The sequence below is a fragment of the Aquarana catesbeiana genome, linkage group LG04 (genome assembly GCF_042186555.1).
Source record: "Aquarana catesbeiana isolate 2022-GZ linkage group LG04, ASM4218655v1, whole genome shotgun sequence".
NCBI classification, from domain to species: domain Eukaryota; kingdom Metazoa; phylum Chordata; class Amphibia; order Anura; family Ranidae; genus Aquarana; species Aquarana catesbeiana.
This window is the reverse complement of record NC_133327.1, coordinates 221,192,046-221,206,325: the sequence shown is the minus strand read 5'-3', so window position 1 is coordinate 221,206,325 and position 14,280 is coordinate 221,192,046. Positions and strand designations below refer to the sequence as shown.

The following is a 14,280-nucleotide window of genomic DNA, read 5'->3' as shown; positions in this document are numbered from 1 at the left end:
GAGACAAGTATACACTATAGAAGGATATGCTTTGTTCATACTTCATATCTGAGGTTTACAACCATTTTAAAAACTGTAATCAAAGTTAATGTAAGCTGGCTAGCATGTGCTGACAACTGAGGCAAACTGATACATGGCATTTTAATTTATCATGAAAAATGTCAGTTTCACAACCATTTGGTGCTAAAAATCTGTTTTTTTTCTGCACACAGGTGTAAACTTACTAGTGGGCACAGAGAATGGGCTAATGTTGTTGGACCGCAGTGGGCAAGGAAAGGTCTACAGCCTTATCAACAGGAGGAGGTTTCAGCAGATGGATGTTCTAGAGGGACTGAATGTCCTGGTTACCATATCAGGTGTGTTATTGACTTTTTTCAGTCTTGTTATGCTTCTGTATAAGAAACCAGTGGCACATTGTGTCAGTGACCGTACCACAAACCAAGAACAGATCTAGAGTCTCAACTCCCTTGTTTTCAAAGTTCTGGACAGTCATTTGTTCCCTCACCCACCCACGATGCATGTTGTATTGATGCAAATAAGTAATTCACTGTAGATAATTTCATAGTCTGATGAGTGACTCAAAGAATATTATACATTTACTATACAGAATAAGAGCTTGAACACTTAAAGATTTTAAGTGACTAAAGTTGTACAAGAAAATGGCAAACTGTGAGTTACAGTTCAGCCTCCATGCTTTTTTATCACTAAATCATTTGGGTATTCTATTAGAGTTGTGACTGGAAAGGTGTGAGAGTCAAACAAGCATGTGTGAAATAAAAGAAAAAAATAAAACATCATAATGAAGCAATGGCATTACCACTAAGTATTTTCGTTAGATAGATCTGGTTAACTAATTACAAGATTTGCATAGTGTGTGGCATTTTATTCCTATAAAAACTCTTGCATCAGTAAACAGTGCTAACAGTATATATATATATATATATATATATATATTTTATAACACACACACACACACACACACACACACACACACACACACACACATACACACATACGCAACACCCAGAATAAGGAGTATGAATGAATGAGTGACTTGTATAGCGCTGCCTATGCGAACTGAAACGCTTCAGGGCGCTTTTTTGCCGCTGGTGTCGATCTGCGGTATAGTGCGGTCCTTTACCCCAAGGGGCCCCAACACGCTTAGTATGTATAGCATAACCATTTCACAGTTGTCTTCAGTACATGCACTAGCTGACCTATTGCACTTATTGAATATACTGTTCTTTTTTTGTACTGTTTAGGTCCTGTCCTTACATGTCAGTATAAATATACATTAATTATATGTAAGTTACAATAACATATCCTTTCGCAAATTTTTTTTTTTTTTCTCAAGACTTGTGTTATATGTCTCATTAGGGAAAAAGAACAAGCTAAGAGTTTATTACCTTTCCTGGCTGAGGAACCGGATATTGCACAATGATCCAGAGGTAGAGAAGAAGCAGGGCTGGATAACAGTAGGGGAATTAGAAGGCTGTGTGCATTATAAAGTTGGTGAGTTGTCTTTATTGTATTACAACAGAAATACCGTACACATGGGGAGTAGTCCTCAACAGCCATTTGGATAAAGACTGATATTCCTATTTTTATTATAGCGGCCCAAAACCTCTTTTAACCAAAGCTTTTTTTTACAATCCCCCCTACTCTCCACTGCCCTATCCCTAATGTGAAATACTAAACTGTCAGAATTTACCAGTTGGTGACAGCTGTCTGTTGTCACCGAATGGCTGGCTATACCAGAATGTCACTCTGACAATATCTAGGTGACCTGCCTGAGAGGTTGTGCTCCAGGAACAGTGGCTAAAGGGGCCTGGAGCTTCTGTTGGGTAGGGACTGGACAGTTTGGCAAATGAAAAATGAAGTAGGGGAGAATTTTTAAAAAAGCTTAGATTATAAGAACGGTTTAGCTCTGACTTAAATTGGAAATGGCAAACATAGGATTGCATATAGTGAACCATAATACCAAGATATTGACTCCACCCTGTCGCTGAAAAACAAAATGTCACAAAAAATTCTACACTTCATAATTATCAGTCTGGGCACATGTTTGTAAAATCCTCACTCTGGTGCTATGCAAATATGCCTGACACAGTAGTTGCATAGAGGTGCCAAGAGGAACCAAAGAATGCGGTAGAGGATGCAAGCATCCAACATACCTGGAAATGTATTGGATGCAAAAGATTCTTGAAGCAGCTTTGTTTAGTAACAGAGCAAAGATTCATAAACACGTGTCAGGATAGACAGGTATGAAGTGTCTTTGTTTAAAAGAACATTTTTATTTATGCTGCTTTCAACAACAAGGTCACTTTAAAATAGTCTGTGTGCGGTCTATCAAGTTAAAAGAAACATGTTGTGATAGCACAGTATAGATAAAGGTATTCGCACATTTAATTTTTTTTATATTCCTGCATTAAGATTCTATAATGATGAAGTCTGTATTTGTTTCACTCTTTTTTTTCTAGTAAAATATGAAAGAATCAAATTCTTGGTTATTGCATTAAAGAGTTCTGTAGAGATTTATGCCTGGGCTCCAAAGCCGTACCATAAGTTTATGGCTTTTAAGGTATGTAGCATTTATTTATATTGTCATATGGAGGGCCCGAGATCACCAGCAAGCTGTTTGTAAAAGTAAATAGTCTTTATTGGTTTCTCAAAACAAGCAAACACAAATGGCTTTCTTCAGCAAAAGTAAAGTATACGGTTTATGGTCCTGGTATAAGGAAAACTATACAACATATTTCACCACAAGTCTCTCAGTCCCACACTGGGTTTAGGGTTACCAATTGTTTTGGGGTACAAGACAAGCCACAGGAGTTCAGAAAAAACAGAGTTTCAACGGGCCAGATTTCTGTCCAATGGGCGTGCTGGAAAACCATCATTTGACTGACATCCGATCAGTGCTGCCAGATCAGTGTGTTCTGGGGGGGGGGGTTGGGAAGTCAAGCCCCCCCCGTCAGAATGCCAAGGCAAAGCAGGGGAAATCACAGCACTAACATCACATTAGTAAGCCGATCTCAGGTTTGCTTTTTTTTTTCATCCTTCTGGGTTGAACGAAAAAAAAACTGCTAGTATGTACCAGGCTTAAAGCCTCTTGCACATGATCGGATTTTCCGCAGACAAAGCATCAGGCTTTTGTCTGAAGGGCGAGTGCCAGGAACTTGTCTTGCATACAAACGGTACACAATCGTCGGCCAACAAACACGAATGTAGTGACGTACTGCGAGGAATTTCAGCTCTTGAGCACCACCCTTTGGGCACCTTCTGCTAATGTCGTGTTAGGTGAGCAATGATTTCGAGCATGTGTGTTTGGATTTGGACTTTTGTGTGACAGACTTGTGTACACACGATAGGAAAATCTGACAACAGACCGTTGTCCGCCGAAAATTTACTAGCCTGCCATACAAAATTTGTTGGAGGAAAGTTGGCCAACAATTGTCTGATGGAGCATAATAATGGTCAGATTTTAGGCAAACAGTCTGTCATCACACAATTTAGTGAACAAGAAGAAATACAGCACTAACCTAACAAAACTAACAATGAATGTAGCTGCAGCACAGTTATGTTAGATATACACATGTAGCACTAACCCCCGAAGGAGCTGCTGATTTAAATTGGGCTGTTACCATCCCCTCTTTACCTATAGTTTAACCAATACCAGAACTTAGAGTCCATGTTGAGCTTTGTATCTGACAATGTAGGCACCAGTCACTTTAGTACTTTTTCAATGCTTTAATAGGAAAATAGAGAAAACTTGAAGAAGTAGCAGGAAAGAGGTAGAAGAAGAGTTGCAGGAAAGTTCAAATACCTTTTCTTTAGGTTACTGAGGAATTGAAATCTCGGGACCGAATGTACCTTCAAAACAAGATTAAATCTTTGCCCACCCGGATAGGTCTCTCTCACTGACCTAGCAGCCGGAGCGTAGCACGAACAAAAATTCTCTGCCACAGACTTGAGAAGAACAATTTAACTGTACGATCCTCTGCCACAGGACGTAGTAGTTTTAGATGAACAGCAACACAGTACCAGAACCTTTAAGCTGACCCAGCAGTGCTTGTGCGGTAGATTAGATTAAGATGCATCCTCCAATTGAGTCACCAGGCCCCTCTTGAGATACCAGCCTTCCGCACGGGCCCTCTCCAAAGACGGGTCCTCCCCTGGGTCTTCTCAATTGTCCGGCTTCTTCCCACAGGACAGACAGCACAGGACCATCTCCGTAGCAGTAGGCCCCAGACAGGCTTCTGGGCCCACTTGCATGGCTGTAGCAACGCAGCCCTCCGGCCTGGAGGGCCACGAAGTAGAACTCCCCGTCACATACCTTTAGGCCAGGAGGGCCAGCAGGACAAAGAGAAAGAAAAATGGCGCCTGCCCCTTAAGTACTCTCTCCCAGTATGCACGGCTGCAGACCACCTCTGCCGAGTTGCCTCAGAGAAAGAAGAGCACTCAATATACCTCAGCTTGTTGCTTTTCCAACACCGACCTATGGTGACGACACCTACAGGTGACAGTGTGGAACTGCATGCAACACAGCCAATGCTGGAACAGAGGCTAATTTAGCCATAGATTAAATTTGAACTATGTACAGAACAGATGACCCATTAAATTTACATATAAGCGGTAGATTAGAAATCTACCAGCGCTACACACAAAACTGTAAATATAAAAGGAAAATGAGGCTGCGCAAATTAAAATAAAATGAAATTGTGAATAAATACCCGTAATATACCACAAACACTATGGGTAACATAAAAAACGAATAATTAATTTAAATGAACAATTCTCAATATAAATTAAAATGTAAACAGTCCAGTGCAGAAAAATCCAATGAATATTAGTGAAAGTAAATGAATTCCTTGATACAGGGACACCACCCTTTGATTTGGTCCACCACCACATAGATTGCACGCTTACCGGAGGGCAAGCTTTAGCAAGCCTGCACAGTAAATCAATATCCGGACATCATTCCAGCAGCAGCAACTCCCAGTGGTTAACACTCAAAGCAAGCCAGGATGGCATAGGTCAGCGGATACGCGGAGCAGGCATCGAACAAGAACTGTTCATTTCTTTAAATGGCTATTCTTTTTACCATGTGATCCCAATTTGCAGCCAAAGTTCTCTTCCCAAAATTCAGCAAACCAAACATTTCTTTGATTATTGGCTAAAGACCGGCTTCTAAAATATCTATCAAATCCATCTATTGAAGCTCTGTTTGGTAGTATTGTAATGGCTCCTTCTGCTATCACTTCTTGCTGGTATACTGGGGTAATTTTAGAGCCCCAACTGTCTGAACCATACCAGAGAAAATATCCAGTATGGTTGCCTCTTTTTGCTGATTCTAAAATTCTCCTTATGTCATCTTCATTTGCAAAAATTATTACTGCCCGAGCATTAGGGGTTTCCAGCAGGTGTTTCATGATTTTATCAAATTCTCCTGGCTTGGGTTCTCGAGGGATTTTCAGTGATTAGGCAATGCAAACACCACCTTTTGCTCTGACAGTCCAGTGTTGTCTGTGTTTCCCAGCACCGTGAGTCCAGGGCCACAAAGGTGTAGTTGTAAGCCAGTAGTCTCCTCTGGGGTGACTTTACACTACCTAACAACTGAGAAACCGTGTCAACCCAGACACATATGACTTCCAGAAAGTACTCATCCAGGTGAGGAGCTAGTGGGGCAAAAGGGAAAATAGCAATGTTTAGAAAAAAGAGGGAGAAAAACAAAAAAAAAAGAGAGGAAGGAGTTCCAAACTTGTTTTGCAGCTGAGAGCTCAAGAGTCAGGCATTGCCATGGAGGCCGAAAATGAACACCTGCCAACAGTCAGAAGGGTTGCTTTCAATCTTTTAACCCTTTTGCTACCAGCATCGTAAGTGTTACGGCGGAGCAGAACTGCTTGCAGCTGTCTAGCTTATGTCAATTGCATTCTACACTCACCTATAAGCTCATGGTCGCTTTAGCAAGCACAGACTTATGATAGAATGGTTCCCTTGACTTGGCTGAATAAACAAATAGCTATTATCTACAGCTGCTACTGCTGCTCAAAACAGAATGAGAACAGAAACTTCCCATTTAAGTATGTTTTTTTTTTTTTTTTGGTGTACAATAGCAGCAGATCAAGCAGAATGTTGATGGTATTCCTAAACTACTCCCAGCAAGCTGATCCCAGGAAAGAATTGTAGTGACTTTGATGCTAGACACTAGGCCGTCCCTCCAGAAATATATCACTTTTGGGCATATTAAGAATAGATAAAAGCTGTCAGGTGGGAATCACAATCCTTCATGCTAAGCTGTAAGGAGTATTTCTACAGCAGTGTAAAGTATATCTTCTGAAGAACGTGTATCGAATTAGGCAGCTTTAGGCTGAGGCCATCAAGGTAGTGAGCAGTATTATTAGGCACAAATATGTGATAGGCTGAAAATTAGCTTTTGGTTTTCACACACCCTATGTTTCTGTTCATGGTGTTTTTTACCACATGCAAGTACCATGTATTTCCCGAACATGGAAGTTTTGTGTTAGGGAAATATGTTGAAACGTGTGTGTGCAGGTAAAAGCTGAGTATCTGCGCTTACCAGAGTAAAGCTGGTCGCTTGTATGCAGGCTTTACACGGCACCTACAACTCCCCGAGCACAGGAAAAATCCTGGAGTTTTATGCTGGGCATATTTTCAGGCTCTCACCATCCATTTACATAATGCCTTAGATCAGCCCTCAAAAATTCCACTCACCTGCTCGCATTTTGCGAGTGGATTTTGAGGGCTGGCGAGTGTGGGCTGCCTGTGAGCAGGGGGGGCGAGCACCGCCGCCAGCCTGGATGTTATGGGAGCCATTCTCCCAGCCATTGTAGGGGAAGAGAGAGGAGAGCCTCTGCCTGGTTGATTAGAGCGCGGGGGAACATAACAGCTTTCATTTCAATAGCTGTGTGTTCCCCGCTGCGTGCCATCATATACAGCCCCTCCCCCTTGTCTGGGGAATTTTGATAGACAGATCACCCGTCCCAGGATTGGACGGGTGATCTGTCTATAAAAGTGCCCGAACAAGGGGTAGGGGCTGTATATGATGGCGCGCGGCGGGGAACACATAGCTATTGAAATGACAGCTGTTATGTTCCCCCGCGCTCTAATCAACCAGACGGCGGCTCTCCTCTCTCTTCCCCTGCAGAGGTAGGCTGCACAGGGGACACAGTCTGCACTGGGGGGGACACAGTCTGCACTGGGGGGGACACAGTCTGCACTGGGGGGGACACAGTCTGCACTGGGGGGGACACAGTCTGCACTGGGGAGGGACACAGTCTGCACTGGGGGGGACACAGTCTGCACTGGGGGGGACACAGTCTGCACTGGGGGGGACACAGTCTGCACTGGGGGGACACAGTCTGTACTGGGGAGGGACACAGTCTGCACTGGGGGGACACAGGCTGCACTGGGAGGGGACATAGGCTGCACTGGGGGGGGGACGACACCGGCTGCACTGGGGGACGACGACACTGGCTGCACTGGGGGGGGCGACTTAGGCTGCTCGGGGGGGGCACAGTCTGCACTGGGGGGATGACACAGTCTGCACTGGGGGGACGACACAGTCTGCACTGGGGGGGGACGACACAGTCTGCACTGGGGGGACGACACAGTCTGCACTGGGGGGGGACGACACAGTCTGCACTGGGGGGGGGGGGACACAGTCTGCACTGGGGGGATGACACAGTCTGCACTGGGGGGACGACACAGTCTGCACTGGGGGGGACGACACAGTCTGCACTGGGGGGGACGACACAGTCTGCACTGGGGGGGGACGACACAGTCTGCACTGGGGGGGACGACACAGTCTGCACTGGGGGGGACGTCACAGGCTGCATTGGGGGGGACACAGGCTGCATTGGGGGGGCCGCAGGCTGCACTGGGGGGAAGTAGGCTGCACTGGCGGACAGAGGCATTGGTGGACACGGGTAGGCTGCATTGGTGGACACGGATAAAGTTGTTGTTAATATTTATCTTTATAACTTAATTCTGCATAAAACATTTAAGTGTAATTTCATTAGATAATTTATGAGGGCATGATTAGGGGTGAGGCACGGTAGGGGTTGGGCGGGGCAACTGGTGGCAAATAACCTTTGAGGCCTGGCTAGTAGCTCAGGACTTGAAATTTTGAGCCCTGCCTTAGATGAAGGTGAAATGTTTGTCCTACCGTTACTATTTTGTCGTTCACAAAAATGTTGCCCTTTTATTTTTAATTATTAAAATCAAAGTATAGACGTAGGAACAAGTATAAAGCTATCTTCTGCATCTCTGAGTTATAATTCATATTCCATAGCTCTTTAAAAATCTAGCAGCAAAAATAGCTGAGGTATACAACAGCCTTGTTACAGCCAGTGTGCTAAGCCTATACCACTTGTGCTGCGCTAACATGCGGCAAAGCACATTACATGCTTTGGTGCGCCACAGTGCCATTTAATGTGATTAGTACCCCAACGCACCTCCAAAACACATGTGCACTGCAATGCAGTGTGGCACAACGCATTGTGTGCTGTGTGTTGCATGCAAATGCAGCCTGCCCCATTAGCTTATTCATATTAAATTGGCTGTATAAAGTACTGCAACAGGCATTTAGCAGAGTACTGTGTTATGATTTAAACGGTCCCCCAGTTTGTCACCTGCTGCTGTCAGAATACACTGATAAGAGGCTAAAGCCACTGACTGATGCTAATTTTCCAATACGTCCCTGCTGGACTAGCCAAATTTTGATCCGTGTATTGCCAACTGTAAATCTGTAAAAATCCAAACTGATCCATAAAATCTAACTGTGCAGGAGAAAAAAAACAGCACATTTATGATAACTGCCTATTGGAACTGATGTGGCCATTGTAGAGTCACCTCTACCATCCCAGTTGTTCAATATTTGATTATATACAGTATGTCACAAAAGTGAGTACATCCCTCACATTTTTGTAAAAATGTTATATCTTTTCATGTGACAACACTAAAGAAATGATACTTTGCTACAATGCAAATTAGTGAGTGTACAGTTTGTATAGCAGTGTAAATTTGCTGTCCCCTCAAAATAACTCAACATACATCCATTAATATCTAAACCGCTGGCAACAAAAGTGAGTACACCCCTAAGTGAAAATGTCCAAATTGGGCCCAAAGTGTCAATATTTTGTGTGGCCACCATTATTTTCCAGCACTGCCTTAACCCTCTTGGGCATGGAGATCACCAGAGCTTCACAGGTTACCATTGGAGTCCTCTTCCACGCCTCCATGACGACATCACAGAGCTGGTGAATGTTAGAGAACTTGCTCTCCTCCACCTTCCATTTGAGGATGCCCCTCAGCTTCTTTAGCAAGTCAGTGGTCATCTTGGAGGTGTGTTTGGGGTCGTTATCATGTTGGAATATTGCCCTGCAGCCAAGTATCCGAAGGGAGGGGATCATGCTCTGCTTCAGTATGTCACAGTACATGTTGGCATTCATGGTTCCCTCAATGAACTGCAGCTCACCGGTGTCAGCAGCACTCATGCAGCCCTAGACCATGACACTCCCACCACCATGCTTGACTGTAGGCAAGACCCACTTGTCTTTGTACTCCTCACCTGGTTGCCGCCACACACACTTGACACCATCTGAACCAAACAAGTTTATCTTGGTCTCATCAGACCACAGGACATGGTTCCAGTAATCCATGTCCTTAGTCTGCTTGTCTTCAGCAAACTGTTTGCGGGCTTTCTTGTGCATCATCTTTAGAAGAGGCTTTCTTCTGGGACAACAGCCATGCAGACCAATTCGATGCAGTGTGCGGCGTATGGTCTGAGCACTGCCAGGTTGACCCCCCACCCCTTCAACCTCTGCAGCAATGCTGGAAGCACTTATACATTTATCTCCCAAAGACAATCTCTGGATATGATGCTGAGCACGTACACTCAACTTCTTTGGTCGACCATGACAAGGCCTGTTCTAAATGAAACCTGTTCTGTTAAACCACTGTATGGTCTTCACCATGCTGCAGCTCGGTTTCAGGGTCTTGGTAATCTTTTTATAGCCTAGGCCATCTTTATGTAAAGCAACAATTCTTTTTTTCAGATCCTCAGAGGGTTCTTTGCCATGAGGTGCCATGTTGAACTTCCAGTGACCAGTATGAGAGAGTGAGAGCGATAACATCAAATTTAACACACCTGCTCCCCATTCACACCTGAGACCTTGTAACACAAATGAGTCACATCACATCGGGGAGGGAAAATATCTAATTGGGCAAAATTTGGACATTTTCACTTAGGTGTGTACTCACTTTTGTTACCAGCGGTTTAGACATTAATGGCTGTATAAAATAGTAGAAATACCGCGCTAACACAACAATAAGCAGCAGCATACAGTGCGATCACACCAAAATTCAAAAATTGTATAAAAAAACTGCGCTAGAAATTAAAATCCATAATAAATGACATCAAGGAAAAAGTGGTTCAAGAAAAAAATATGTCCTTTAAGAGCATAAACACCACCACCATGCACCTATAGATAATAGTGATATTCCACCGTAGCTGTTGATTCAGCTTACCAGACGGCAAGCTTAAAAAGACAAGTGGCTATAGCCCAGCCAAGGCCTTTAAGCTTGCTGACGCTCCCGGTGTTCAGATGGCGGGGGGTAAATCTCCAGGCTCACTCGCGGTGTCCACGTACCCACATATTCCAATGAAAACCCTGTACGTTCCCCATTGACAACGTCAGATGATGACAAAATGCGTCTGGGAAGGCATGCACTGACGTCACCACGCCCTCGGAGTAGGAGAACGGGCTCCGCTTATCTTGTATGCCGGCCGGCTTTCGTATGCGCAACTCTGCTGTTTTTATTGTGAGTTACTACATGCTTTTATAATAAATATTTAGAGGGTATCACACTATGGCCAGTCTTTTTTTCCTCTGAGCTACCTGGGTTTTCATTGGAATATGTTCATACGTGGACACCGCGAGTGAGCCTGGAGATTTACCCCCCGCCATCTGAACACCGAGAGCGTCAGCAAGCTTAAAGGCCTTGGCTGGGCTATAGCCACTTGCCTTTTTAAGCTTGCCGTCTGGTAAGCTGAATCAACAGCTACGGTGGAATATCACTATTATCTATAGGCACACGGTGGTGGTGTTTATGCTCTTAAAGGACACATTTTTTTCTTGAACCACTTTTTCCTTTATGTCATTTATTATGGATTTTAATTATTGGCTGTATGTTGAGTTATTTTGAGGGGATAGCAAATTTACACTGTTATACAAGCTGTACACTCACTACTTTACATTGTAGCAAAGTGTCATTTCTTCATTATTGTCACATGAAAAGATATAATAAAATATTTACAAAAATGTGAGGGGTATACTCACTTTTGTGAGATACTGTATTTGTTGGTCTTATATATTAAGCTTGGCCCATACAGAACACTATCGTCAACAGATCAAGTGAGAAAACAACATTATCTGCCTAATAATTACAGTATGTGCACTGGAAGCTCAGAAGAGTCTGCCAGTAATTCATGGAGGTTTTTTACAAATAATAACAAGCAATATTACTTTTTATTTTGTGTGGAGTTTCAGCTGCCGATAATAAAACAGAAGGTATATGTTTAGTCCTTTACAGACCTCCAGCATAGACCATTGCTCTGTGATCTCACCGTAGAAGAAGGTCAAAGGTTAAAAGTAATATTTGGCTCAAGCACTGGTTTCCACGTCATTGATGTTGATTCTGGAAATACATATGACATCTACATTCCATCTCATGTAAGTAAATACGTCCAGAATGTGGTTGAGGTATAATGTTGTACCTTTTAAATTAATTAATTTACTGGTAGAAAATAATTCAAGATAATATAGGTTAAGTATAGCAAAATCCCAATTGAAGATTGCATTTTATGTTCCAAATGATATGATGCTTGTGTCTAAACTCAATCTTCTTTTCTTGTTTTCAGATTCAAGGAAACATTACTCCACATGCCATTGTTATCTTGCCCAAAACAGACGGCATGGAAATGCTTGTGTGCTATGAGGATGAAGGGGTGTATGTTAACACATATGGCCGAATTACTAAAGATGTGGTGCTTCAGTGGGGTGAAATGCCCACTTCAGTAGGTTAGTGTTTTGGGTATTGACAAAACTGTGCCTCTAGTTTACATTGCATGTGTAATTAAATGATCAGGCCTTTGTTTGCATTGTGGATATTAAAATTGAAACAAAGGCCCTTAGAACTTATGCCTAACCCAACAAACACTGGACATTGTGGGTAAAGTGGGCAGCCATGGCCACATAACGCTGAAAATCTTCAGTCGTAAAAGTATACTGTCTTGGTAGATTATTAGGGCTGCCATTACTAAACTCTCTTTTAGAATTGTAGTTCTCTAGTTATCATTCTGATGCACTTGACTTTAATGCTATCTGAGTCACTGAGCTGGAATGATTATAGAGAGAAGTAGTCATGACACTCTTTTACAGCAGACTTGTTCTGGGACTGTGACTAGCATTTTCAGAAAATGGCCTGTAATGCAGACCTCATTCTTCTTTTATGACAGAGTCGCTTTTAAAAATGCTATGACATGACGTCTGCATTAGCACGACACTTAAGTACTCACAAATATTGCATGTTCCATGGCCAAATAAATTGACAATGTAATGTCTGTGATCTATATGCAATAGACACGGTCATTGAAGAAATGGTGATCAAGTAGGTTGGAACCCCTTGTCTGAGTGCCGTTGTTTTTTCCTTTGATAAGCTGGCATTAGAGGTATCTGCAGATCATCCCCATAGGCATAAATGTGAACAGTCTCTGAAGGCCAAAGGAATACCGTGGCCAGAACAGATGACTTAAGCTGTCCATACACATTTACTTTTCTTTCATTCTGCCTGCAGGCTGAACAAAAGAAATCTAACAGCATGAATGGATGAATCTCCACTGCCAGCTTTTTTATTCTGACAGTTAGCTGCAGCGACTGTCAAAATATCCAAGCAGTGTCAGTTTGTGCCAACAGAGGCACCCATGGCTCGAATTTCGTCAAACTCAGCATGCAGCTGGAAAAATTTTAGCCAAGTATGGGAGCCCTTAGGGTGGTTCAGTTGTGCCTGCACATTCAACTGTCTTGACAACTTTACTTCAGTAAGTGCTTTTAGTTTAATTCAATTCTAAATGTTTGACTCCCTTGGCACTAGTAGTGCGGAAAGAAATACAGGCTGTTATCAGTAAATCAAGAGATCAAGGGGACCATGTGCCCATGGCCTTATTTCTAGATATCTAGCATCACCAGTCTAAAGCTTGTGTTGTCCTTTGCAGCATATATCCATTCCAATCAGATAATGGGCTGGGGAGAGAAAGCTATTGAAATCCGTTCAGTGGAGACCGGGCACCTGGATGGAGTATTCATGCACAAGAGAGCCCAGAGGTTAAAATTTTTGTGTGAGAGGAACGATAAGGTATGTACTACATAAGAACTATGGTTTGACTGATGGATTATGGTGTAACCTTATTCACTCGCACACAGAAAACTAAAAGCATATTACCGTTTACTGAAGGATGGGTGTCTTCTTACCTTGGAGTCAGTACACCTTTTTACTGTTCTGATTACTGGTATATGATTTTGGCACTGTACAAAAAGAATATGTCGTTTATGCAAGCACAGACTGCAGAAGATATGTTTAAAGCTTCATGCACACTAGTTTTTTTTTTAAGCTCCTAAAAGCTGTTATTAGCGTTTTTTTCTGCTCCTAGAAGCTAAATAGTGTTATCCAATGTGTCCATGCACACTACTTTAGGTTACTAGTGTTTTTTGAGCTTCGGCGTCTAGGAGCAAAAAAAAAAAAGCTTTTGTTGAGTTTCTTGGAAGGTTGTTCCAGCAGAAATGATCCTAAACACTTCTAAATGCTACTAATATAGTTTTTGAGCTTTTTTTCTTTCCTTTTTTCAATAAAGGAACTGCAAAAATGCTAATAAAATGGTAACGTTTCTAAACACTCTTAAACACGCTTAAAATGCTAATAAAACGCTACTAGAAAAAACTATTACCAGTGTTTTTTTATCCATTGCTTTTTCTGTAGTTTTTTTAGCTTAAAAAAATGCCAGTATGCATGGAGCCTAATGCTGCCCTCCCAAACAAAATATTTACTTTGTATAATACTTTTCATACAAAGCAACAACTCAAAGATCGACTGTGTAACTGATATACCATTTTTCCCAGTAATTCATGGCCACTAGGGGCAGTGTTTCACTTTGAATTGATTGTATCTCTTTACAGCAAGAGATTGTACTCTTTACAGCAAGTA

At 42.6% G+C, this 14,280-nt stretch overlaps 2 protein-coding genes across 21 annotated transcripts in view; both read left to right on the top strand.

Annotated features, from left to right (window-relative positions):
* Positions 1-14,280, top strand: part of EIF5A2 (eukaryotic translation initiation factor 5A2) — a 568,757-nt gene that overhangs the window by 100,319 nt on the left and 454,158 nt on the right. The gene's annotated exons all lie outside the window — the stretch shown is intronic.
* Positions 1-14,280, top strand: part of TNIK (TRAF2 and NCK interacting kinase) — a 451,082-nt gene that overhangs the window by 429,920 nt on the left and 6,882 nt on the right. For 19 of the 20 annotated variants that reach the window (XM_073626212.1, XM_073626204.1, XM_073626210.1 and 16 more), the window contains 6 exons: positions 213-356; positions 1,378-1,512; positions 2,481-2,581; positions 11,604-11,753; positions 11,942-12,101; positions 13,295-13,434. In XM_073626212.1, coding sequence (XP_073482313.1) covers positions 213-356; positions 1,378-1,512; positions 2,481-2,581; positions 11,604-11,753; positions 11,942-12,101; positions 13,295-13,434 — 830 coding nt within the window. The remainder of the gene's footprint in view (positions 1-212; positions 357-1,377; positions 1,513-2,480; positions 2,582-11,603; positions 11,754-11,941; positions 12,102-13,294; positions 13,435-14,280) is intronic. The other variant, XM_073626214.1, reaches the window with a different exon arrangement.